Below are 27,280 nucleotides of genomic sequence, written 5' to 3' on the forward strand. Positions count from 1 at the left end.
CTACTGACCTTAGTGTACCTCTAATTACACGTGATCGTAAGTTCACATGCACCATATGACGTTACTTGTCGACCATGCTCGACAGAAACGTGATGTGTGATGGTTTCTTTATCTTTTCTTGAGGGTGAGGTGTTACAGTTTCTAGTCGCAAGGCTTAGCTGGTAGCACCAGGCCCTTGGCACGTTCCAGGCCCGTGGGATGGCGCGCGCATAAACTGGATCGTGGCGATCCTTTTTGTTATCTGTGATGCTGCGGCTGTGGAGTAGGAGAGAAGACAGAAAAGACGCGCGAATTACGGCCGACACTCTCCGGTGGCTGCGTTCGCTCGCTCATACCCGTGTCTTCGTCTACCTCGCGCTCGCGCTGCGTTCATAAGAGCGCGCGCGCGAGAGAGAGTGGATCACAGCCGACTCTCTCCACCTCCGCAGTTGCTCACAGCCGGTGCTATCCATGGACGCTGCGGAGAGCAACGATAGCAAGCTGCAGAGCCCGCTGCTGCTGCCGACGCCGCAGTCGGCACCGCCGCTGGCTGGCGCTGACTGCGGGGAGCAGCGGCTGGAGAGCATCCTGGGTGACATGTCGGGGCCGTGGGCGCGGAGGATGTGCGCCGCGACGGCGGTGGAGCTGCCGATGCTGGCGCGGCTGGCGGCGCCGGCCGTGCTGGTGTACATGATCAACTACCTCATGTCCATGTCGACGCAGATCTTCGCCGGCCACCTCGGCACGCTGGAGCTCGCCGGCGCCTCCCTCGGCAACACCGGCGTCCAGATGTTCGCCTACGGCCTCATGGTAAGTACCACCACGTCTCTCAGTTAACCACGTCCAAACAGTTGATCGCCGCTCTAATGTCGGTGCTCAGTACTGTTATTAGTCAGTAGAGTACGAGTGTTACTTCATGATCGGGCAAAAAAAAAAGTCCACCAGCAGAATCCACGTGCTGCCGACGAAACCGAACTTATCTCGCGATCCGGCTGTGGGTTTCGGCGAGCCATGTACGCGTGTCAATCCATGTGCAGATTTTATTGTGTTCACCTACTAACTATAATAATATGGATTTCTATATTTGTAGCATGTCCACGTTGCGTTACATCTGTCCATTTCTCCTTTGACGCGTGTGAATCTATACTTGTCGCAAGTCGTACGCGTGTGAACCTATATGGATTTTATATTTGGATAAAAAAAATTCTATTATATCACTCACTCTTTTTATTGGAAATTCTTTCATCACTCACTCTTGTCATTCACTCCATTTATTGGCAATTCTTTCTGGTTGCCCCTATGTTGGTTTTGCACAACTCGTGTATATTAGTTATTGCAACTAAAGCGACTTATCGGCAACTCGAAATGATTTGCTGCTTTCAGATCCTATATACTTAAATAGCTGATCCCCACCATTTCTATTTATCTTAACATGTATACATGTCACCTCATCACACACCACCTCATCAACTTTACTGCTTTTATTTCTCTCAAGCATGCATGCATGCATGGAAAACGCTATCTATACTAATTTTGTCAACATGCACACATCACGTCAACCCCAATATATATGCCAACATGTATAAGAAATATTACTTATAATAATGTTTATTTTCAATATTTAGTGTCATATTTAAATTTTCACGTGTTCTCGCCGCAACATGTGGGGCATCATCTAGTTTTACTAGAGCAGCCACACCAGGCATCATTTTGATTTCTTTTACGACATCATTCTGCTAGTTCTAATCATATAAATAATAGATAAAAAATAAATATATAGATAGGTTACATGGAATTGACGAACTGGGCAACAAATGCAGCTTGGCATGGGGAGCGCGGTGGAGACGCTGTGCGGGCAGGCGTACGGCGCGAGCAAGTTTGACATGTTGGGCATCTATATGCAACGCTCCATCGTCCTGCTCATGGCGACCGGCATCCCGCTGGCCGCCCTCTATGCCTTCTCCCAACCCATCCTCATCCTCCTCGGCGAGTCACCGGAGATCGCCCGCGCCGCGGGCATCTTCGTGTACGGCCTCATCCCGCAGATCTTTGCCTATGCGGTCAACTTCCCCATCCAGAAGTTCATGCAGGCGCAGAGCATCATGGCGCCAAGCGCCTACATCTCCGCCGTGACGCTCGTTGTCCACGTCGTCCTCAGCTACCTCGCCGTCTACAAGTTGGGTCTGGGGATCTTGGGTGCCTCCATCATCCTTAGCGCCAGCTGGTGGATCATCGTCATCGCGCAGTTCATCTATGTTGTCACCAGCAGCCGGTGCCAGCTCACGTGGACTGGGTTCTCCGTGAGGGCCTTCTCTGGCCTGCCCCAGTTTTTCCGGTTATCCATTGCCTCTGCCGTCATGCTCTGTCTTGAAGCTTGGTACTTCCAGATTCTCGTGCTCATTGCTGGCCTCCTCAAGAACCCTGAATTGTCGCTTGCGTCGCTCTCAATCTGGTAATCACTCTATTTTAATGAAAATCTTTAACTACTAGTAGCTATGATTATGGGTATGTATAGCTCAGCTTATAAATCTAATGTCCTTGTGTGTTCGCAGCATGACCATTTCAGGGTGGGCAATCATGATCTCCTTTGGATTCAACGCAGCAGCCAGGTAAAGTTACTAAGGTTTCTTTTTTCCTTTTGAGGGAAAAAGTTACTGAGGATTCTTTCCATTAAAGGAAATTTCATTGAACAGTTATATGGAGCTGATAAAACCCCACTGGGCGAATATTCAGCCTCTATATAGCATGATGCACACAACCAATTTGGCAAGAGGATTAACAACATGGAGAAATATAATGTTTCAGTGTGTGTTTATAACATTTACAGCGTGAGGGTCAGCAATGAGCTTGGAGCTGGAAACCCCAAGTCAGCGGCGTTCTCGGTGGTGGTAGGGACGATGGTGTCCTTCACCTTGTCACTGATAATCTCGGTGGTCATCCTGCTCTGTCGCGACTATATCAGCTACATCTATGCTGACGGCGAGGAGGTGGCAGCGGCGGTATCCAAGCTGACACCGCTGCTAGCGCTAACTGTCATCCTCAACGGCATCCAACCCGTACTGTCAGGTGAATAGAAAACATTTCCCTAGTCGTTCGGTTAGTTAATTTAGTAGTATAACACTAACGTGGATAGTCATATGCAGGGGTGGCCGTGGGCTGCGGATGGCAAGCGTTTGTCGCCTACGTCAACGTGGGATGCTACTACGTCGTCGGCGTCCCCTTGGGTTGCATCCTTGGCTTCTACTTTGACCTCGGCGCGACGGTAAGGCCTCCATCCGTGCAAGGCTCTTCATACCTTTACACCGCCTGATAATTCATGCATTTTTTGATGAGTGGATAACAAAAAATGTAGGGCATATGGTGCGGTATGATTGGAGGTACTCTGATGCAGACCGTGATCCTAGTGTGGGTTACCTTCAGGACAAACTGGGACAATGAGGTACGTACATGTGTACCTATGGGAAGTAAAAAAAAAATCATGAGTTCATGATACAATGACAGAACAATAACATTAGGTTCAGCAAGGCACACAGTAGTTTTTGTTTTGACGGAAAGACACATAGTAGTTGAACACCATGATATTCATAACTTTTTAACCAAAAACACAATACTAATAAATATGTTATATATTAGGCAGTTAAAAGCAACAAAAAATTACCACTACACCCTATGCTCACATAGCCACATTGCAATATAAATTATGTTCATATTATTTCTCACCCGCCTTGGATTATAATCTAGCACTTTAGATATAGTTCCCTACTTTTAAAAGCTATCTTCTGGTCTGATTGCATTGCAGGTGGCCGAAGCAATGAAAAGATTACACAAGTGGGAAGACAAGAAACCTCTATTAGCTGTCGAGCAATGAAACAAGGATTTTCATATGAATTTCAGAGCTTCGTAAGCGGGATTTCAAGGTAATCAAATATCATTTTGAGAAACATCTTAGTAGTTGGTTGTCCAAAAACGTATCCTATAGTGGGCGTTCATGATGCCCCTTTTCTGATCCTGAAAGGGTTTTGGAAGTGGATATCTTTTTATTCATCTCGCTTCTTTTGGCACTTCAGCATAAATGAATATATTATTTAGCACAATGGGAGATTTGTGTACTCCTAGGGGCCATGGCAGCCTCGGGATTCAATAATTGGAAGTAGAAAATAAGTGGACTATTGAGTAAGTGGTTTTTCAAATTGTTAATCAAGGCTGGTGTTTGGTAGTCGCTCTTGTGAAAAATTATTTGGGGTCAAAAACCACTTAAATCGGTTAAGTTATACCCAATGGACATACGTTTTGGAAGGGTATCATGAGGGTTAAGGACACATTCTTTCTATTTAGTACGTAATGTAGGGAATGAAGAATCATTGAGATTTCCATAGGACAAATGGATTGGGGACATCCTCCTTTTAGCTAGGTGGATTATTTAATATTGTTACTTAGAAGGATGCCACTGTAATTGTTGTTCTTCGAGTGGAAAACCCACTAGACTTTTTTGGGCTGTCATTTAGCGGCATTTAGCGGAGTACAATGATATGGTCCTCAAGGCTGGGAAGGTGCAACTAACTTAGGAGCACGAGTCATTTAAGTGGGATCTTCATACTACTGGGGTCGTTCTTGTATACTCCATGTACTTTTCTTCAATGGATATATGGGTCAGATTAAATCTAAGTGATTATGGCGCTTTAAACTACATCTAAGAATCAAAGTGTCTTTTCTTACTAAAAAAACTACTTGTTTAAATGGGACACAGAATGTAGCTTATGTTACGCATATGAAACTATCCAACATCTCCTTTATTGTGGTTTAGCACGTATTGTATCATGCATTGTATACTTGGCCTCTAATATCACCTCACCTTGTATCATTTCACATATTTTTTGGTCTTGACTGTGGGAGGTAGATAAATCACTGAGACAACTTATTTTGATTGGGGCAGTAGTGAGATTTTAGTCTATTTGGCTATGCATAAATGGCATTGTCTTGACAAAAGAACATTTAATATTCGTGTAGCAGTTGGTTGCGGCATGGACGTTGCTACAAAATATCCGAGCCGGTGGAGCTTGGCGCCAAGAAACTTGAGTGGACTACTATGGAGTTTATAACCCTATTTGGATACCTTGCAGGCTTCTTAGTATTTATAATAATCTTGGTTGGCATGTTACATCCTTCTTTCAATGGATTGTCTTGTGTTTTTGGTCTTCTCTCTTTCCAGCGAAGCCAATTGTATAGCAACTTTGTAATAAAAATTGTAATAAGTTATTCTATATGCATCTATGATGCAGATGCCGTGGTAATAAAAGCATTCTTTAGTTAAACAGGAATACGATAGATTTAATTCTTAGTACATACTTATCCCTATGTTTGTCGGATAAGGTTCTGTAGGAAATTTCATACAGATTCCTTTGCACTACATTTCAAGGATATTTTCTATCCACGTAAATATCTTGCAAAAAATTGTTTATTTTTCGTGTAGTGCAGTCAACCAAACTTTGTTATTAGTTCAATCTCGTAGGATTCTTGTGGGCATGCCACTCTAATTCTGTATTTTTCCTATTACTATAATTTTTGAATTTTGTGAACCTAGGGGAGACTTAGAAACTTATGGTTGACCATTCAAAGGGTCAGCAATGGGATTCAGTAGGAAGTCAGCATCCCCGAAAATGTGTATTATGATAGATATAGAGTGGCATGTTACATTCTTCTTTCAATGGATTGTCTTGTGTTATAGGACGTAGGGAGTAGTACTCCCAAACGGAGGGAAAATGGACAAAAACTGCGCCCGTCTCCTCAGCGCGTTGGAGTTGCCCTTATATTAGTTTACAGATAGAGTACATGCCAAGATTCCATCTCCAAGGAAGTCGGTGTAAAATTTGCATCATGAGCTCTCACGATTGCAAAGGTGAACCCTGGTCACTGCCCCTCTAGTCCCTTTGCCACAGCCTAACTCCCACCCTCCACCCACGTCACTGCTACCTCCCATCCTCGGTTTCCCCCTTCAAACACAAGAGTCATCTTCCCATGTAGCTAGATTTGCAGGTCCCCACCAAGGTTTTGGTTACCAGGCGGGTTACTAACCGGTAACTGTGTATCTCGTTACCCCGTGGTAAACACGTACTGAGCAAAACATGCCAAATTTCTTTTTATTTTTTCTAGTTTAAACAGAAAATGCATAGTTGACTATAGTGGAAACACTCGTAGACCAGATAACCAGTGATGGTGTAGTGGTATATTTGGGCCTTCCATATTAGTAGTTCAATAGGTCCTGGTTCGGGTCCCGCAACAACACGGGTGTAGAGGACTACCACTGCTTCAATAGCAAGTTACTGAACAACAGAAGTTCAATACCAATTTATATCGAGATTAAAACATGCATTTGAATTCAAAATTCTTTTGAAAAAGTTGAGCGGTATTTCTGGTAACCACGGTAGAAAAAAAATATTTGGTAGCCAAAACCTTGGCCACTAAGGGGAATAAATGAAACACTGTTTTCTTGTTTAAAATATCATCCGCAGTAACTAATTTCATTCTGTCAGAGCAAGATTATGACAAATAATGAGCAAAGTAATCCAGAAAGTAGATGGTTTTAGATGTATCACCCATCTATGATATCAAAGTACTTGTCTTGATAGTCGGAAAGATACACATATGAGATTTATAACGTCATATATCATGTGTATTGTATCGCAAATGACTTCAGAAAAAACTTCTATAAGGGAAAAAAAGACTTATGAAAAAAGGGCTGCAAAACTTCGGCCAAATGGCCTAGAAAGAATAGCAAGGCTGCGCCAGTTAAACCTAATCCAATAGAGGTGATCTACGCGTGTAAATGGCACAGGGCTTCGTTGTATGCAGGGGCTGGTCACCCAAACCCGCACGCACCCTGGTGTAGATTTGTTTCCGCACCCACCACCCCGTCGGGTAAATGGCACCCGTGGGTGAAATACACCCACCTCTTCCGTGGATCTCGTCAGAAGTGGACCGAGCGAGAGAAATTTTGTAGGAGTGTCCGAATGGGGCAGGGCGAGGGAGAGAATGAGCGGAGTGTGGGTTGCGCGGCTACGGTTTTGTGAATTTCATTCACGACACTCATGTCCCACATGTCCTATTCCATTATAGCCCGGTATACGGGGTTTTACCAAAGGTTTCGATTTTCTCAACAGCAAAAAAAAAGGGTTTCGAGGTATGAAAGAGTTTGCCAAGCAACGGTTTGGAAATCTGCCCACATGCATGACTGGTTGGGGGAAGAGTGTGGGGAGATGACGACATGATGGCAAAGGAAATGTGATCATCCCGATGAAATGTTCCGGCCGCTATACCAGTCCAACTGCGTGCCGATAAACCATCCTGCCGTTCCTCTCTCTAAATATATCTCATGGAAACATCGCCTGATTAATTGTTCTGTCAACGACAAGAATGCATCTCTTCTCCCCTCGATCGTCTACTACATGTCCAAGCTGCCACCATGCATGCATGCTTTCTCAAACTCGGTATCTTGGATGTCTTTCCGTTTGGTTCTTGATTCTGATGAGCTGCTGCATGATTCTGATTCAGCTTTCTGATTCAGGTTTTTGGTAAAACTTTTAATTCTCTGGAAAGCAGTGTATGTAGTAGTAGTATGTGTTTGAGCAGCTTCAGCTGCATGCAGCTGATTATTAAAAAAAATCCCCCAGAATCAGTGCATGCATTTTCTTTGTGTGAGCTTCCAGTGACCGAGCAGTCCGCTGTCCGCCGTGCCGACTGCCGGTCAGAAACCCGGGCCCACCTTATCTGAGCTCGGTGGAGCGGAGTGGCTATCCCGGCATGCACGTATCCATCTTATCTTCCCTAGAAGGAAGAAGCTTTCAGCTTTGTGCGGCCGCAGATCGACGCCGCGCGCGCGCAGTCCAATCCATATCACTCCGCTAGCGCTACGTACGCCTCGCTTCACTTCACCAGCAGATCCAGCGGACAACCCAGGCAAAAACACAATGGCCGCTCCTTCTCCCGCCGTCGCCGCCGTCAGCAGTGCGCCCTCGTCCGGGCTCCTGCCGGCGCGGCGCGCGGCGCCGTGCAGCGCCGTCCAGGTCCAGCTGCCGTCGATAAGGAGAGCCGCGCCGGGGGGCAGGATGGCGACGGTGGCGCGCGCGGTGGGCGACGTGGGGGCGGAGGGAAACACGTACCTCATCGCCGGCGCCGTGGCCGTCGCGCTCGTCGGCACTGCCTTCCCCATCTTCTTCTCCCGCAAGGACACGTACGTGGCCGAATGAAAAAGGACCAAATCGAGATCTTGCATGGCCTTTGATGTGGCACGCTGATACTCTTTTGCCGCATGCGTGCGTGCAGGTGCCCCGAGTGCGACGGCGCCGGGTTCGTGCGCAAGTCCGGCTCGACGCTGCGGGCGAACGCGGCGAGGAAGGACCAGGCGCAGATCGTGTGCGCCAACTGCAACGGACTCGGCAAGCTCGGGCAGATCGACAAGTAGAGCCTCCCCTAAGCGACGTCCCTTCTCCACTTCACGCCTCCTTCTGCGCATATATGTGCATCGATCCCGTCGATCGGTCGCGTCTTCGTCTTCCTCCTCTCGTCCTCCCCTGTTTTCTTGCAGTTGCGTGGGACGCAGGAATCCTACAGGAACTGATCCATATAGAGAAGATCGAGGTCCTGTAGAATTCCCGGGTTCCCAACTGCATCCTTCACCGTGATTTTTCTTCTTTCTTAGTTTCTTTTACCGCGTTGCGCCGGATGTGTGAGGTCTCGTGTTAATAACTGTGTGCCTGTGTATAGATATATGCTTTCTGTGGACCGTGGAGTATATGTACGTGCGTGTATGACACAATGTACTAATGTGGAGCGGGATTGCTAAATCTGAGTCATCTGAGTCGACTCAAGACTCAAACTGTATTACTCCCTCCTTTCTAGTTTATAGGGCTTGCCTCAAAATCTTAGTTTTTTCATTTTATAAGGCTCAATTTGGTTGTTCCTCATCACAAGTTCAGATTTCAAGGTGTATTAAATCATTACATGCAACTATTAAGAGAAAATTGACCAATGCATGTACTTTATGCATGCATGCATTGCAATTAATACATTGGTAAATATAAATTTTTGAGAAAAACAAGAGCATTAGTTGGGTGCTTTTGCAAATTACAAAAAGTATTCCACCACTTATCATCTACCTTGGTTGGTGAGATTTTTGAATTGAGCCCTATAAACCAAAAAGGAGGGAGTATATTCGTGAGGTTTTACATGGAGACCCATGTAGAAATTTCCTTTTTATTTTTATATATTATGTCACACGACTGAGAATTGTATCGATTAAGATCTAGCCACACCCAATGTGAAACCTACTGCATAGCAGAAATTGCAGGCCACAGGCCGCAGCGCTGCTGCGTGGTGTCCTCATCCCCGAATTGGGGCGAGGAAAGATAAGAATGTAATGGAGGTAGAGGGAGAAGCAACGTGACCCCCTTAGAGACCTCTTTATCAGAGAAGCATCCACCGCCGCCGACGGGTCCGTTAGGGTTTCGATTGCAGCACTGCCCCTTTGAATCTTCCTTGCACATCAGCAGCCATCTCGTCGCACACAAAGATTCACCCTTGGGCGCAAGAATAGAGGGATCAAGAGAGATGGAGTGTGGGGATGAGTGGAAACGACAGCTGCAAGAGTACCAACGGCGAGATCGATGGAGGCAGTCGCGGTGACGGCATACCTAGGATTCTCGAGAGGACCCGCATCCCCGCGCTCCCTTCTCTAGTATTACCTTCGTTCGAAAATAAGTGATGTTGTTAAAAACAACGAACGAAGTACATTGTATCGATTCATTGTGTCTCTACCTTTAGCTGCTTAGTGGGCTTTCTTCAGCTGGCAGGCCCAATTAACTAGAGTGCTCAAATTTTCCAACAAGGAGCTGCCCTATAGGACAGGTGGCCTATTTAATGGAAATATGTGGAATAGCACAACATTGAACGGCCAGAAACGACCGGAACTCAAAATCGAATGGCCAAAATCACCAAATGCATGGGCAGGGAGGTCGTTCAGTTCAAAAGCTCCCCCGTGCGCGTTGGTGCGTGCATGCGCGTGTGGATTCACCATGGCCGTGGCGACTATGATGTTCTACATCAACCAGATTAAGGCAAATAAAAGTTGTAACAGAGCAAACCTAGCGCACCCGCAAAGTGCAAAAATCTCAAAAACTCCTATCTTCCAAGGCAATACTAAAACATGAATTAAACAGAAAGTAATCACATAGGACTTGAATTCTTAGAGAGGACAAGATGGAGACTCATTTCTTCATCACTTATTAGTAGTTGGAGTACATATGCGAAATATAATATAATTAATCAATACAACCGGATCCCCCATAAAAGAATTGCGCGGAATCAATTTTTGAAGGTGTATAGCAACCCTTCCCATCGTCAGTAGATGGCAAATCAATATTGACAATATGACTAACACCGTCTACATCGATAAGCTTGAGATTACTAAAGGATGCAGCATTGCCACTTGTTGAAAGATAGCCACTTCCCATTGGAGGACTCAGTCGTGGTTTCTTATGATTAACATAGCCACCAAAGGTTATCTCCAAAGATTTATCTACGAGTCCTGGGATCAAGGATTTAGGGAAGTAACCTACTGGTTTTGGATCACCCTTAGCTCCAAAATGGATGTGCCAATCACCTGAATATTTTTCTTGCATGCATTTATCAATAAATACACACCATATCATTCCACATAAGTAAACGATACCACCATCGCTCTAGAATACATGACATATTAATACCGTTGAAAAGTGTAGTAAAATTTCTCCATTGTCTTTCACGAATAATTATTGAATCAAATATTTGTTATGAGCTTGTACCACTAGATTTTGCATGAAAAATAGTTTCAAGAAGGGAACCTTTTTCCTTGTTTTGAAGCCGCATTTCCTCTTGATTTGACTCAATCAAGTGCTTATTATTTTCTATTTACCGTCTGCCATTTTTATACAGTATTATTCGCAAGAAAATGGTTGCACAAACTTGTGTGTGCAAACGACTATAAAGAAAGGCAGTATATTATCCTAACTACTTGGACACTCGGGTGCGCATGCACACACACACATGCATACATATAAATACAAGCACGTCTTCCATTCGGTAACAGAGGGAGTAGTGTATAAGGTCAAACTATCTTAAGTCTACATATTTAAGTTTTTACACACAAAGAGCAACGGTATCCACTTATCGTAATATATCATATATGATCATCACTTGTTCGTGTCTAGGCATAATTCGGTGCTTGGGCTCCAAAAAAATATGATAAACACTAAAATGCAATGATTCACATATAATTGACAAAGAGTTCATGATAATACATAAAGCTTTTATGTACTACCACAAACTAGATTAAGTGCAATTCTAATAGAAAGTTACCAAACTTGTTTAGTGACGCCGTACACAAAACAACAATTGCTTTGTGATGTCCAAGATTTTAATCTTGTTCGATGTCAACTTGCTTAATTCCAGTTTGAACAATCTAGCATGGATGTTGCAGTAGCAGGTTCATACCTTGAATATCCTTAGGGTGATATATTTTTTCTGGCCACCAATGCGTGAAAGTGGACTGATGACATTGCCTGGAGCTATACTTGATGATGTCTTGTGAAATCCAGGGCAAATCATGTTCATGCAGCCCTTGCCAGAAGTTCCACCACTCTAAGATTGCGATATAATTAGGAAAATGTGCAAAAACATTTCGAATATCACATTCTTTTTTGAAAAACATAATGAAATGAAAGCGTTCTGAGGGAGTTCATCATGGTCGAGTAAAGGGCCACAAGTATAGAGTTTGATACCTAGTTGACAAGATTTTTTCTTCATAATATATGAATAACACAATGACACACAAATATACTACTTCTATACATAGATATCAAAGGAAATTTAGATTGGTATCGCAGAAAAGTATTAATTTGTAATTCTATGAAAATACTATCGTGAGATATTAGTTTTATAGCATATCTACTATATCTAAATAGGAGCCCCCCCCCCCCCCCCCCCCACACACACACCTTGATTTTCCTGTCTTCTCATGCGTCCACGTCACCCTAAATACTGTCAGCCGTTTGATTGACTACAAGTGGTTCCGATTTGCAGCCCGTGCTCCGTGCCTGAATTGGCTCCTTCTTCCTCGGTTCATTGCCTTCCAAGAGCGCTAGCACCGATTTGTTTCCCCAATTAATTTTGACATTTCTGCAACACTATCAATCTCCCTAATTAATTTCCCCATCAATTGATTTTCCATGACCATCTACATCCCCATGAAACGCGCAATCTGGAGAAGCATATCTTGAGGCCGTGCTCCATGGAGAGGGTCCATCACTTAACACATCCGCAGTTTTATGGAAGCTCCGCACCTGAATATGTTCCTTTTTGCACTATGGTGTGTCACATTAGTCATTAAGCATATCTTGAGGCCGTGCTCCATGGAGAGGTTCTATTTCAGAGTTTTCAGCTGTTCTCTTTCTCTACATTAGTCATTGTTTGCTCATATTCAGGTGCGGAGCTTCCATAAAACTGCACATGTGTAGGCGTGTAGTAAACTATTCATCAACTCTCAGCTTTTTCATGAGCTGCACCTAATGGTCACTTACTAATTTCATGTGTTTGTTCTTCTACAAAATTATACTAAAATAACCCTTTTGTTTTCGTCCACCAAACTGAGGAGACGACATCTCTTTGGTTTAGTCCTGTCCTTCAATCCTATTAAACAAATCGAGCCATCACTCGCTGCTGAAAGCATGTGGGAACTCATCGCATTTTGTAAGCTAGACTCCTATATCATTTGCGGTAGTGTTCACGTTGGCAAGTTACACAGGGTTCCATTCCATGGTTTATCTTAATTCCCTAATCCTGAATTCCTTATAATTTCGCAAATCTGAAAGCCATTGTTATCATTGATGGATATTCACCTTGATCTTTAATAAGTAACCAATTAGCCATCACAGGTCTGGATACTAATTCTTCGTAAGAATGTAATGAACTTTACTTGCAGTCAATGCACTTTTATTTTTCCCTTCTTTTCCTTGCAAAGGGTTTGTTCAAAGCTTTTTATTAAACTGCATGAAGTGCAGCAGCAACGCGCGGGGAGTGTGTTCGTAGGTGTGGAATACCTAAATAATGTCACTTTGCAAGGAAATGGAATACATTGTATGACAAGTTATTGGATCATTTTTTAAACATTACGTAGACCATAATTTTAGAAAAGTAAGTCTGATGTCTTGTACATCTAGAATGTGCATGCTTGTACATCCAACATTGCTAGTTCCTGGATTGAGATATGATGGTCTTTGTAGTTTATGCAACAAACATAAACACTTCCATGTAATCACTCTTAGTCTATATTTTAAACACATAACATGCACAATGTAGCTTATAGAGGTTAGAAAGAAAAAAGTTACAATCCAAGCTGTGTAGAAATGGGTCCGAGAATCCTTGTGCTACGATGGGAGAATCTACGCATAATTGTTGTAGGTGTTAATATATATGTACAAAATATACATCCATTATAACGATAATATATAACATACTTAGTGACTAGAGGTATGCATAGATATTACAACACTAATTAACACAAGAAAAAACCGTAATAAAGTACAACACTAAACATCGATAAATTAACTACAGATAGCAGGCAAAGATTATTAAAGAAATATGTAGTCTATCAAGAGCAAGCTAACTTAAGAAGCTCGTTCACTAGTTATTGAATAACTCTTAACATAGAGTTTAGTTTTTGTGCATGATCCTTAACATAGGTATGCTCCATGCACTCATTTTTAAACTATATATGGCGTTGTACAAGAGGAAAAAAGAACTACATTCATCTTCAACCAATATCTTCGATGCAAGAAAATACATAATCCTAATTCTTTCCAGGAAACGTACGTTGTTGAGGTTGGAAAGGAAAACAAAACATGCATGATAATGTGCTAAGAGCATCTCAGAACAGCAGCCTATAATAGGGCACGAAAACACGGTGGAGTAAAATAAATTTGGCACGAGCAAGCGCCGTCTCCATCAGCTGCCCTAAAATAAGGCACCCAAACATTCAAAACTGAGCCAACTGTTTTCTCTGAACTTTATTGTCAAAAGTGAATTTTACTATTGAAACTTGTAGAACTGAAACTAAACTGATTTTTACAAGTACTAGGAGCAGAGAAGCACTGCACATGTTCAGAAAATTCGAAGGATGCATCTGCACTTGCACTGCACATGTTCACAAAGAAGAAATCAATCACAACACGCATAGATCCATCCATCGCTAATTGCTAGATCTGTCCGGCGCAACACGCAAGGAGATTAGCAAGTGAAATTTGCTGCCGCATCTGTGATTGCTGCCACTAGGCTTCCAGAGTCAGTGGAAAATCAAGAACATGCAGCCTTCTGAATTCTGATACGCACGCGCTGCACGGCCACTGGGCGCGGCCATTGGAGGCATGCGCAGCCCGGCGTTGCTCCCGCACGGCGCAGCCGCAGCGCGGGTAAAGAAGAGGCGCGTGGTCTTCTCCCACCTCTGAAGCACGGGCGAGGTGGAAGCGGGATCAGGCGCCGGCCACGCAGGAGGATGGGGCTCACGCGGGGACGGCCATGGCTGCTTTGGATCGGGCGCCGGCGGCCCTCGATGGCAAATCTGACCGGAGGCTTGTGCTCTGCCTCGTCCAGATCGAGAAAGATACACATAGTTTTTTTTTTGGAGGGAAAAAGATACACCTAGTTTAAGAAACCTACTGCGTGTGTATTTTTTATTACACATAGTTTAAGACACCCACTACATGTGTTTCAAAGATAATGATGTTTGAAAAGTGCATCCTACATTTTTTCCATAATTTTGTTAGTATAATTTTTCAAAAAACTAATGTTATTCATAGCTCGTACTTGATTATATATGTGATTTTGAAATTTCTATCACACTTCATTGCTACCAGTAAGAGCTAATTAACACGCATTAGCTTCTGGGTTAATTATGATGATTAGCCACACTATCAACTATTTGGAACTATATAATTATATTCAGCACGCTTATTTAATCACACATTCTTAATGAATCGTTTTATTACATAAGGTGTGTGTATAGTATGTCTTCTCTAAACAACAAAGTTGTACATAGAATCTCACTAATTACAAATAAATATGCCAAGAACTAAAAATAAGATCTTATAACAAATCATGCACCCGACCGATTCTAATATTGGAACTTCTAAAAATTATTTTGTTAGTAATGCACAACATATGCAAAAAATCTGGTATTTTATCGATGTTGAGTATTTTGCTTACTAAGTGTATTAAACTAATATACATGTAGTTGTACAAGTCACATAACTTACATGCCACCCAATTTGAATTCCATTGAGTGAAGATGGTTGTCCATCTCCCCTCTATAGAATCAAAACCATAGATGCACTTTCTTGCCCATTTTGTAAATCAAAGCCGTAAACATCTAGTGTGGCCTCTGCACCATAATAATGCTTATTGCCACCTCCTGACGGCCATGTATGACTTGAGAACTGTTAAAATGTAATTAAAATCATCTGTGCATAAGTAGGACACAGATTGCATGATGTATATCATACTAAAAATATCACAAACAATAATGCAATTAAGGGGAACTTAATACTCACATAAGTAATTTTTGAATTTTTGACAAAGGTAAGATTTCCATTTGGAATGAAGAATTCTAGATGAATTTCATAGGGCCATGAAATTGTCGAGTTTCCTCGCTTTATATTGTAGAGCAGGGGACAAATAAGGAGAGAATGTAAAAAATGATGTGAATGTTCATCGCAATGTAAATAGAAAATAAACTGCAAACTTACCTCTTCAATAGCATGAAAAGAACCTCTTTTAGGTATGCTACCAAGAAGTAGCACAATAAATAGCATAATAGGTTGAGGAGAATTATCCATGTAGAAGCCAAACAGAAACACAAGTACCGGTGTAGTGATGTGCCCTTCATTGAGGCCCACCCTCTTAAATAGTGTGAACCAGTGTGGTGCCTATAGGATTCGGTGCGGAAAATTAGCGAGAGTCATTTAAAGCTTGGCTATAAAAAAAGTGCAATAAAAGATTTCGTTCCATAAAAAATCTTGTTGGAATATCTGTTATTTAAGAAAAATTAATGTGGTTCATTTATATCCTAGTGGGATATGATGATCATATAAGATATAAGATATATAAAAATGAATTCATTGAAAAGGAGAATCCAGGATTTATGAAAAATAATAAATAATCCATCATATACTATTAATGAATATACATAGGAATTAACATAGGAAAAGGCATATCTAGGATTTAAGAAACAAGTTAATGTCGAGCATTTAGAACTTTATCTATTTATATATATATAGACGGTGTAACATGCATCAATGAAAGATCATGCAAATCTGGATCAGAGAAGAGAGTAGCACACAAGCATGAATACACACACAAAGCATGAAGGTTCTTGAAGCTCTGTATTTTTTAACTCCAAAAACTATAGATATTTTATACGACCACATTTTTTTGTTTTCTCTTATGGACTAAATAGTTGAAAACCAAAAATTTAAGTCAGGAGAACATATTTCGAGTCACGATTGAGAGTGACACATGCTACCATTTCCTCACGTAGTGATCCCCTTAGGATCAATTGGAGTCTCAAGAGGGGGTGAATAGACAATCAAAACTGACAGGGCTGCTTAATTTTAATATTGGTTGTCTAGAACATCCTACGAATGCAAGTCTAGAAATATAATGAGCGGAACATAAAATTGCAAGAATGTAATGGGTGTAGGGTCAAGAGAAGCAGACGTTGATTCCCCCCCCCCCCCCCCCCCCAAGTTCAGATAGTTGGTGTTGTTGTACGTCCTCGTTGGTGGAGGTTCGATCCACAAGCCAATTTATTAGGAATGTTGGATGAAAGAGGTTTGCAATGTTTTGTAAATGAAAGAGGTTTGCAATGTTTTACTTTGTAAAAACATGTAGTTGGATTCTTTATTTTTTTGTAATTACTGCCACAGAATAGAAGTTCAACTATTTTAGTTGGGCTGCTATGGGACTTTTTTGCATGCACTACACTTGCAGTCAGCCAATCGTTATCTGTTATCTGGTTTATTCATGTGTACAATTTCCCCATTTTCTATCACATTTTGCCAGGTGGCCTTATTCGCGCTCTTCTCTTGGCTGCCATTCAGGCCGCCATTGTTCGCGGTTTGAATCCTTGTGTTGCTCGGATCCCTGGAGCGTACAGTTTTTTATATGGAAACGGAAGTGGAGGGACTTGGACCGTACTCGGATAGATAAATAAATGGGTTGTCTATGATCTGTTAGATAAAGGACCCCGATAAATTTTGAACGTTCAGATTTTAAGCATGTCATTGCCAACATTTTTTCATGGCAAGTTTAGTTGACACGAGATGGCAACTTTAGTTATTAAACATGGCAACTTTGTCTCAGTTCATTTTTTGTCAGAAAATTACCATGTTTGCCAACCTTGCGTGAACAGTTGCCATGGAAAACATTTCGGAATGTCATGCTTAAAATTCAAATTACACATCAACAGGGAAAGAAAGGCCACTTCCTCGGCTATGCCACGTCGGATTTGAAATAGTGACACGAGAGAGAAAACGAGAAAATCAGCGACCCGAAGTTGGAGAATACGAAGCCTCATGTTTCATCTACCTGTCCTCGTTCCACCCAGCCGCTAGGGTTACCGCCGCCACCATCCCGGCCGTCCCATCTTGGCTCCTCCAACGCCGGCCACTGGAGAGGGCAAGACATGCCACTCCCAAACTTTCTCCTCTTCGCAGCAAGGTGTGCCACTCCACCTGGTCGCAATGGTGGTGGTAAAGGAGGAGGAAGGGAATGGCATGGCGAAGATGAATGGGGAAAATGTTAGTAGCGTCGTCATCTTCTTGCTCACGCTTTTGCAGCCTTCCAATCTCTCTCCCTTCGACTCAGACATCACCTCCTCTTCTCCCCTTCCTCACAGCCTGGTGTTCCCTCTGCCTCACATCGGCGATCCAAGGATGAGCTCCGGACCTGGCAGGAGGAGCTCGAGCCGTCGCGGTGGTACGCATCACCATCACCGACTTCCTCGGCAAGAGCAGTGCGGGCTGTACAAACAGTCGGCTCTGTCCTGCTCTAGCGCCGTCGTAGGTGCATGACGACAGGGTGCACACGCTCTTCCCTTCTTCCTGATTTTTTTCAATGGGGGAAGCACGATGCAGGTACACATGCTCTTCCCTTCTTCCTGATTTTTCCTCCCCTTCTTTCGGTGCTCTACTCTTAGAGCTTCACTTCTTTGTTTGTACATATTTTGCTTCTCTATGCCTACAAGGTGTTTTAAGAAAAACCAGGAAGATTGACAATGTTCTATGTAAGTCGTGAGATTTCATTTTTCTAAAATTTAGTTCAAGTCCATGATAGTAAGTTAAGTAGTCTGATATGCCCATACAGATTGTTTAATTTTTCTACAGGGTCACAAGCTTAACGTAATCATGATATGTTGAGTGTTAGTATGACGGGAATAATGATAATATATTTGTGAAATAGTTTCATGAATATTCAGAATAGTTTTAAGAGGAACCAGAAGGTTTCAGAGTTTATTGGGCAATACCGGATATTTCCAATAAATAATATATAGGTGGAAATGTTCCGGTGATGTTAAATTACTAATAAAAAGCTCTAGTAATTGTTAGGAAGCTTTTATATTTAATTTAATATCAACAAGCCTTAAAAGGCCAAGTGGTGAAAGTAGAATTGGGCTACAAGGGCCAATAGGGGTGGCACGCCCTCTCCCATGGAAAGAAGGAAGGGAAGGACGAATTGGGGACGGATTCCCCCTTGCCTAGGCCGGCGCAAGGGGGGGAGGAATCCCCCTTGTGTGGCACCCCCTCCTCTCCCTCCAACCTATATATACTAGAGGCTTCGGCACTTTTTGAACACACAAGTTTGGACCCTCCTCTAGTTCTTTAATTCTATTTCTAGTTGGTCCTAGTTGATCAATTAGAGCTAGACCTAGATCCTCTAGTCCTCATAATTAGAAGTCCATTGTGGTTCTAATTTCCTCCCTCTAATTCTCCAACAACGATTAGCTCTGGTCGGCGAAGCGTGCCAGATCGTGAAGACCATGCACTTGCAACTCGTAGAGAGGTCGTGCTTTCGGTCTTCTGTTCGAGGGACTGTTTGTGGGGTGTTTGTGGGTTCATTCATCTACGGTTCGGGGGAGTACAAGTATGATCTACATTAACTCGTCTTCTTCTGCCACAACTCGGAGTCGATATGATCAAATTCAAATTGTTAATGCATCTTCATATTGTTTCTGTGTGATTGTAGGGCGAATGTTTTTTGTTTTCTACTATGTTTCTCAACACGATGGTTGCTACCTCTTGAGCACTGCGTTGGTTTTCCCCGAAGAGGAAGGGATGACGCAGCAAAGTAGCGTAAGTATTTCCCTCAGTTTTTGAGAACCAAGGTATCAATCCAGTAGGAGGCTACGCGCAAGTCCCTCGCACCTACACAAAACAAATAAATCCTCGCAACCAACACAAATAAGGGTTGTCAATCCCTATAAGGCCACTTACGAGAGTGAGATCTGATAGATATGATAATATAATATTTTTGGTATTTTTATGATAAAGATGCAAAGTAAAATAAAGGCAAAGTAAATAACTAAGAAGTAGGAGATTAATATGATAAAGATAGACTCGGGGACCATAGGTTTCACCAGTGGCTTCTCTCAAGAGCATAAGTATTCTACAGTGGGTGAACAAATTACTGTCGAGCAATTGACAGAATTGAGCATAGTTACGAGAATATTTAGGTATGATCATGTATATAGGCATATCACGTCCGAGACAAGTAGACCGACTCCTGCCTGCATCCACTACTATTACTCCACTCATCGACCGCTATCCAGCATGCATCTAGAGTATTAAGTTAAAAACAGAGTAACGCCTTAAGCAAGATGACATGATGTAGAGGGATAGACTCATGCAATATTAAGAAAACCCCATCTTGTTATCCTCGATGGCAACAATACAATACATGCCTTGCTGCCCCTACTGTCACTGGGAAAGGACACCGCAAGATTGAGCCCAAAGCTAAGCACTTCTCCCATTGCAAGAAAGATCAATCTAGTAGGCCAAACCAAACTGATAATTCAAAGAGACTTGCAAAGATAACCAATCATACATAAAAGAATTCAGAGAAGATTCAAATATTATTCATAGATAGACTTGATCATAAATCCACAATTCATCGATCTCAACAAACACACCGCAAAAAGAAGATTACATCGAATAGTTCTCCATAAGAGAGGGGGAGAACATTGTATTGAGATCCAAAAAGAGAGAAGAAGCCATCTAGCTACTAACTATGGACCCGTAGGTCTGAGGTAAACTACTCACACTTCATCGGAGAGGCTATGGTGTTGATGTAGAAGCCCTCCATGATCGATGCCCCCTCCGGCGGAGCTCCGGAATAGGCCCCAAGATGGGATCTCGTGGATACAGAAAGTTGCAGCGGTGGAATTAGTGTTTTGGCTCCGTATCTGATCGTTTGGGGGTACGTAGGTATATATAAGAGGAAGAAGTACATCGGGCGAGCAACAGGGGGCCCACGTGTTGGGGAACATAGTAATTTCAAAAAAATTCCTACGCACACGCAAGATCATGGTGATGCATAACAACGAGAGGGGAGAGTGTGATCTACGTACCCTTGTAGATCGACAACGAAAGCGTTTGGTTGATGTAGTCGTACGTCTCCACGGCCCGACCGATCAAGCACCGAAACTACGGCACCTTCGAGTTCTAGCACACGTTCAACTCGATGACGATCCCCGGACTCCGATCCAGCAAAGTGTCGGGGAAGAGTTCCGTCAGCACGATGACGTGGTGACGATCTTGATGTACTACTGTCGCAGGGCTTCGCCTAAGCACCGCTACAATATTATCGAGGACTATGGTGGAAGGGGGCACCGCACACGGCTAAGAATATGATCACGTGGATCAACTTGTGTGTCTATGGGGTGCCCCCTGCCCCCGTATATAAAGGATCAAGGGGGAGGCCGGCTGGCCCTTGTGGGGGCGCCAAGGAGGAGTAGGATTCCTACTCCTAGTTGGAGTAGGTTTCCACCTTTCCTAGCCCAACTAGGAGAAGGGGGGAAAGGGGGGAAGAGGGGAAGGAAGGGAGAGAGGGGCCGCGCCCCAAACCCCTTGTCCAATTCGGACTGGGCTTGGGAGGGGCGCGCGCCACCTCCTGGTCCTTCCCACTAAGGCCCATTAAGGCCCATTGCTTCTTCCTCGTATTCCCGTAACTCCCCGGTACCTCCGAAAATACCCGAACCACTCAGAACCTTTCCGATGTCCGAATATAGTCGTCCAATATATCGATCTTTACGTCTCGACCATTTTGAGATTCCTCGTCATGTCCCCGATCTCATCCGGGACTCCGAACTCCTTCGGTACATCAAAACTCATAAACTCATAATATAACTGTCATCCAAACCTTAAGCGTGCGGACCCTACGGGTTCGAGAACAATGTAGACATGACCGAGACACGTCTCCGGTCAATAACCAATAGCGGGACCTGGATGCCCATATTGGCTCCTACATATTCTACGAAGATCTTTATCGGTCAGACCGCATAACAACATACGTTGTTCCCTTTGTCATCGGTATGTTACTTGTCCGAGATTCGATCGTCGGTATCCAATACCTAGTTCAATCTCGTTACCGGCAAGTCTCTTTACTCGTTCCGTAATACATCATCCCGCAACTAACTCATTAGTTGCAATGCTTGCAAGCCTTAAGTGATGTGCATTACCGAGAGGGCCCAGAGATACCTCTCCGACGATCGGAGTGACAAATCCTAATCTCGAAATACGTCAACCCAACATGTACCTTTGGAGACACCTGTAGAGCACCTTTATAATCACCCAGTTACGTTGTGACGTTTGGTAGCACACAAAGTGTTCCTCCGGCACACGGGAGTTACATAATCTCATAGTCATAGGAACATGTATAAGTCATGAAGAAAGCAATAGCAACATACTAAACGATCGGGTGCTAAGCTAATGGAATGGGTCATGTCAATCAGATCATTCACCTAATGATTTGATCCCGTTAATCAAATAACAACTCTTTGTCCATGGTTAGGAAACATAACCATCTTTGATTAACGAGCTAGTCAAGTAGAGGCATACTAATGACACTCTGTTTGTCTATGTATTCACACATGTATTATGTTTCCGGTTAATACAATTCTAGCATGAATAATAAACATTTATCATGATATAAGGAAATAAATAATAACTTTATTATTGCCTCTAGGGAATATTTCCTTCAGTCTCCCACTTGCACTAGAGTCAATAATCTAGATCACATCGCCATGTGATTTAACATCAATAGTTCACATCTTTATGTGATTGGTTCACATCTCCATGTGACTAACACCCAAAGGGTTTACTAGATTCAATAATCTAGTTCACATCGCTATGTGATTAAGACCCAAAAAGTGATCATGTTTTGCTTGTGAGAGAAGTTTAGTCAACGGGTCTGCCACATTCAGATCCGCATGTATTTTGCAAATTTCTATGTCAACAATGCTCTGCATGGAGCTACTCTAGCTAATTGTTCCCACTTTGAATATGTATCCAGATTGAGACTTAGAGTCATCTGGATCAGTGTCAAAACTTGCATCGACGTAACCCTTTACGACAAACCTTTTGTCACCTCCGTAATCGAGAAACATATCCTTATTCCACTAAGGATAATTTTGACTGCTGTCTAGTGATCTACTCCTAGATCACTATTGTACTCCCTTGCCAAAATCAGTGTAGGATATACAATAGATCTGGTACACAGCATGGCATACTTTATAGAACCTATGGCCAAGGCATAGGGAATGACTTTCATTCTCTTTCTATCTTCTGTCGTGGTCATGTTTTGAGTCTTACTCAATTTCACACCTTGTAACACAGGCAAGTACTCTTTCTTTGACTGTTCCATTTTGAACTACTTCAAAATCTTGTCAAGGTATGTACTCATTGAAAAAACTTATCAAGCGTTTTGATCTATCTCTATAGATTTTGATGCTCAATATGTAAGTAGCTTCACCGAGGTCTTTCTTTGAAAAACTCCTTTCAAATACTCCTTTATGCTTTGCAGAATAATTCTACATTATTTCTGATCAACAATATGTCATTCACATATACTTATCAGAAATGCTGTAGTGCTCCCACTCACTTTCTTGTAAATATAGGCTTCACCGCAAGTCTGTATAAAACTATATGCTTTGATCAACTTATCAAAGCGTGTATTCCAACTCCGAGATGCTTGCACCAGTCCATAAATGGATCGCTGGAGCTTGCATATTTTGTTAGCACCTTTAGGATTGACAAAACCATCTTGTTGCATCACATACAACTCTTCTTTAATAAATCCATTAAGGAATGCGGTTTTGTTTATCCATTTGCCAGATTTCATAAAATGCGGCAATTGCTAACATGATTCGGACAGACTTAAGCATAGATACGAGTGAGAAACTCTCATCGTAGTCAACACCTTGAACTTGTCGAAAACCTTTTGCGACAATTCTAGCTTTGTAGATAGTAACACTACTATCCGTGTCCGTATTCCTCTTGAAGATCCATTTATTATCAATGGCTTGCCGATCCTCGGGCAAGTCCACCAAAGTCCACACTTTGTTCTCATACATGGATCCTATCTCAGATTTCATGGCCTCAAGCCATTTATCGGAATCTGGGCTCATCATCGCTTCCTCATAGTTCGTAGGTTCATCATGGTCAAGTAACATGACCTCCAGAATAGGATTACCGTACCACTCTGGTGCGGATCTCACTCTGGTTTACCTACGAGATTCGGTAGTAACTTGACCTGAAGTTACATGATCATCATCATTAGCTTCCTCACTAATTGGTGTAGTAGTCACAGGAACAGATTTCTATGATGAACTATTTTCCAATAAGGGAGAAGGTACAATTACCTTATCAAGTTTTCTACTTTCCTCCCACTCACTTCTTTCGAGAGAAACTCCTTCTCTAGAAAGGATCCATTCTTAGCAACGAATGTCTTGCCTTCGGATCTGTGATAGAAGGTGTACCCAACTATCTCCTTTGGGTATCCTATGAAGACATATTTCTCCGATTTGAGTTTGAGCTTATCGAGATGAAACTTTTTTACATAAGCATTGCAACTCCAAACTTTAAGAAACGACAGCTTAGGTTTCTTCCCAAACCATAGTTCACACGATGTCATCTCAACGGATTTAGATGGTGCCCTATTTAACGTGAATGCAGCTGTCTCTAATGCATAACCCCAAAACGATAGTGGTAGATCGGTAAGAGACATCATAGATCGCACTATATCTAATAAAGTACGGTTATGACGTTCGGACACACCATTACACTATGGTGTTCCAGGTGGCGTGAGTAGTGAAACTATTTCACATTGTTTTAATTGAAGGCCAAACTCGTAACTCAAATATTTTACCTCTGCGATCATATCGTAGAAACTTTTATTTTCTTGTCACGATGATTTTCCACTTCACTCTGAAATTCTTTGAACTGTTCAAATGTTTCAGACTTATGTTTCATCAAGTAGATATCCTCATATCTGCTCAAATCATCTGTGAAGGTCAGAAAATAATGATACCTGCTGCAAGCCTTAATATTCATCGGACCACATACATCAGTATGTATGATTTCCAACAAATCTGTTGCTTGCTTCATTGTTCCGGAGAACGGCGTTTTAGTCATCTTGCCCATAAGGCATGGTTTGCAAGCATCAAGTGATTCATAATCAAGTGATTCCAAAAGCCCATCAGCATGGAGTTTCTTCATGCGCTTTACACCAATATGACTTAAACGGCAGTGCCACAAATAAGTTGCACTATCATTATTAACTTTGCATCTTTTGGTTTCAATATTATGAATATGTGTATCACTACGATCGAGATCCAACGAACTTGTTTCATTGGGTGTATGACCATCGAAGGTTTTATTCATGTAAACAGAACAACAATTATTCTCTGACTTTAATGAATAACCGTATTGCAATAAACATGATCAAATCATATTCATGCTTAACGCAAAAACCAAATAACACTTATTTAGGTTCAACACTAATCCCGAAAGTATAGGGGAGTGTGCGATGATGATCATATCAATCTTGGAACTACTTCTAACACACATCGTCACTTCACCCTTAACTAGTCTCTGTTTATTCTGCAACTCCTGTTTCGAGTTACTACTCTTAGCAACTGATCCAGTATCAAATACTGAGGGGTTGCTATAAACACTAGTAAAGTACACATCAATAACATGTATATCAAATATACTTTTGTTCACTTTGCCATCCTTCTTATCCGCCAAATACTTGGGCAGTTCTGCTTCCAGTGACCAGTCCCTTTGCAGTAGAAGCACTTAGTCTCAGGCTTAGGACCAGACTTGGGCTTCTTCACTTGAGCAGCAACTTGTTTGCTGTTCTTCTTGAAGTTCCCCTTCTTCCCTTTACCCTTTTCTTGAAACTAGTGGTCTTGTTAACCATCAACACTTGATGTTTTTCTTGATTTCTACCTTCATCAATTTCAGCATCACGAAGAGCTTGGGAATTGTTTCCGTTATCCCTTGCATATTATAGTTCATCACGAAGTTCTACTAACTTGGTGATGGTGACTAGAGAATTCTGTCAATCACTATTTTATCTGGAAGATTAACTCCCACTTGATTCAAGTGATTGTAGTACCCAGATAATCTGAGCACATGCTCACTGCTTGAGCTATTCTCCTCCATCTTTTAGCTATAGAACTTGTTGGAGACTTCATATTTCTCAACTCGGGTATTTGCTTGAAATATTAACTTCAATTCCTGGAACATCTCATATGGTCCATGACGTTCAAAACGTCTTTGAAGTCCCGATTCTAAGCCGTTAGGCATGGTGCACTAAACTATCAAGTAGTCATCATATTGAGCTAGCCAAACGTTCATAATGTCTGCATCTGCTCTTGCAATAGGTCTGTCACCTAGCGGTGCATCAAGGACATAATTCTTCTGTGCAGCAATGAGGATAAACCTCAGATCATGGATCCAATCCGCATCATTGCTACTAACATCTTTCAACACAATTTTTCTCTAGGAACATATCAAAATAAACATATGAAAGCAACAACGCGAGCTATTGATCTACAACATAGATATGCTAATACTACCAGGACTAAGTTCATGATAAATTAAAGTTCAATTAATCATATTACTTAAGAACTCCCACTTAGATAGACATCCCTCTAATCCTCTAAGTGATCACGTGATCCAAATCAACTAAACCATAACCGATCATCACGTGAAATGGAGTAGCTTTCAATGGTGAACATCACTATGTTGATCATATCTACTATATGATTCACGCTCGACCTTTCGGTCTGAGTGTTCCGAGGCCATATCTGCATATGCTAGGCTCGTCAAGTTTAACCTGAGTATTCTGCGTGTGCAAAACTGTCTTGCACCCGTTGTAGATGGACGTAGAGCTTATCACACCCGATCATCACGTGGTGTCTGGGCACGACGAACTTTGGCAACGGTGCATACTCAGGGAGAACACTTTTATCTTGAAATTTAGTGAGGAACCATCTTATAATGCTACCGTCAATCAAAGCAAGATAAGATGCATAAAAGATAAACATCACATGCAATCAAAATATGTGACATGATATGGCCATCATCATCTTGTGCCTTTGATCTCCATCTCCAAAGCATCGTCATGATTTCCATCATCACCGGCATGACACCATGATCTCCATCATCTTGATCCATATCAATATGTCGTCACATGGTCGTCTCGCCAACTATTGCTCTTGCAACTATTGCTATCGCATAGCGATAAAGTAAAGCAATTATTTGGTGCTTGCATCTTATGCAATAAAGAGACAACCATAAGGCTTTTGCCAGTTGCCGATAACTTAAACAAAACATGATCATCTCATACAACAACTTATATCTCATCACGTTTTGACCATATCACATCACAACATGCCCTGCAAAAACAAGTTAGACGTCCTCTACTTTGTTGTTGCAAGTTTTACGTGGCTACTACGGGCTTAAGCAAGAACCAATCTTACCTACGCATCAAAACCACAACGATAGTTTGTCAAGTTGGTGCTGTTTTAACCTTCGCAAGGACCGGGCGTAGCCACACTCGGTTCAACTAAAGTTGGAGAAACTGACACCCGCCAGCCACCTGTGTGCAAAGCACGGCGGTAGAACTAGTCTCGCGTAAGCGTACGCATAATGTTGGT

The 27,280-nt window shown here is 42.4% G+C and overlaps 2 protein-coding genes and 1 pseudogene across 3 annotated transcripts; 2 read left to right on the forward strand and 1 right to left on the reverse strand.

Moving 5' to 3' along the window:
- Window positions 1–205: 205 nt before the first annotated feature.
- On the forward strand, window positions 206–5,270 carry LOC125541623 (protein DETOXIFICATION 40). Of its 2 annotated transcripts, none has more exons than XM_048705003.2 (8): window positions 206–789; window positions 1,800–2,431; window positions 2,532–2,588; window positions 2,807–3,045; window positions 3,123–3,241; window positions 3,332–3,418; window positions 3,779–3,896; window positions 4,987–5,270. In XM_048705003.2, the coding sequence occupies exons 1-7, from the start codon at window positions 451–453 to the stop codon at window positions 3,845–3,847; spliced, it is 1,542 nt and encodes a 513-aa protein (XP_048560960.2). In that variant the 5' UTR covers window positions 206–450; the 3' UTR covers window positions 3,848–3,896; window positions 4,987–5,270. The 2 variants fall into 2 exon arrangements, with proteins under 2 accessions (XP_048560960.2, XP_048561015.2); XM_048705058.2 differs by having other exon boundaries at window positions 4,990–5,270.
- Window positions 5,271–7,835: 2,565 nt separating this feature from the next.
- LOC125543450 (uncharacterized) lies at window positions 7,836–8,856 on the forward strand. The gene is made up of 2 exons (XM_048706811.2): window positions 7,836–8,206; window positions 8,299–8,856. Exons 1-2 carry the CDS (start codon window positions 7,944–7,946, stop codon window positions 8,435–8,437), a joined length of 402 nt encoding a protein of 133 aa, XP_048562768.2. The 5' UTR covers window positions 7,836–7,943; the 3' UTR covers window positions 8,438–8,856.
- A 1,436-nt stretch (window positions 8,857–10,292) lies between these two features.
- Window positions 10,293–27,280, reverse strand: part of LOC147988602 (protein neprosin-like) — a 30,884-nt pseudogene continuing 13,896 nt past the window's right edge.

The sequence above is a fragment of the Triticum urartu genome, chromosome 1A, assembly GCF_056163025.1.
Source record: "Triticum urartu cultivar PI428250 chromosome 1A, HENAU_Tu73, whole genome shotgun sequence".
NCBI lineage: Eukaryota > Viridiplantae > Streptophyta > Magnoliopsida > Poales > Poaceae > Triticum > Triticum urartu.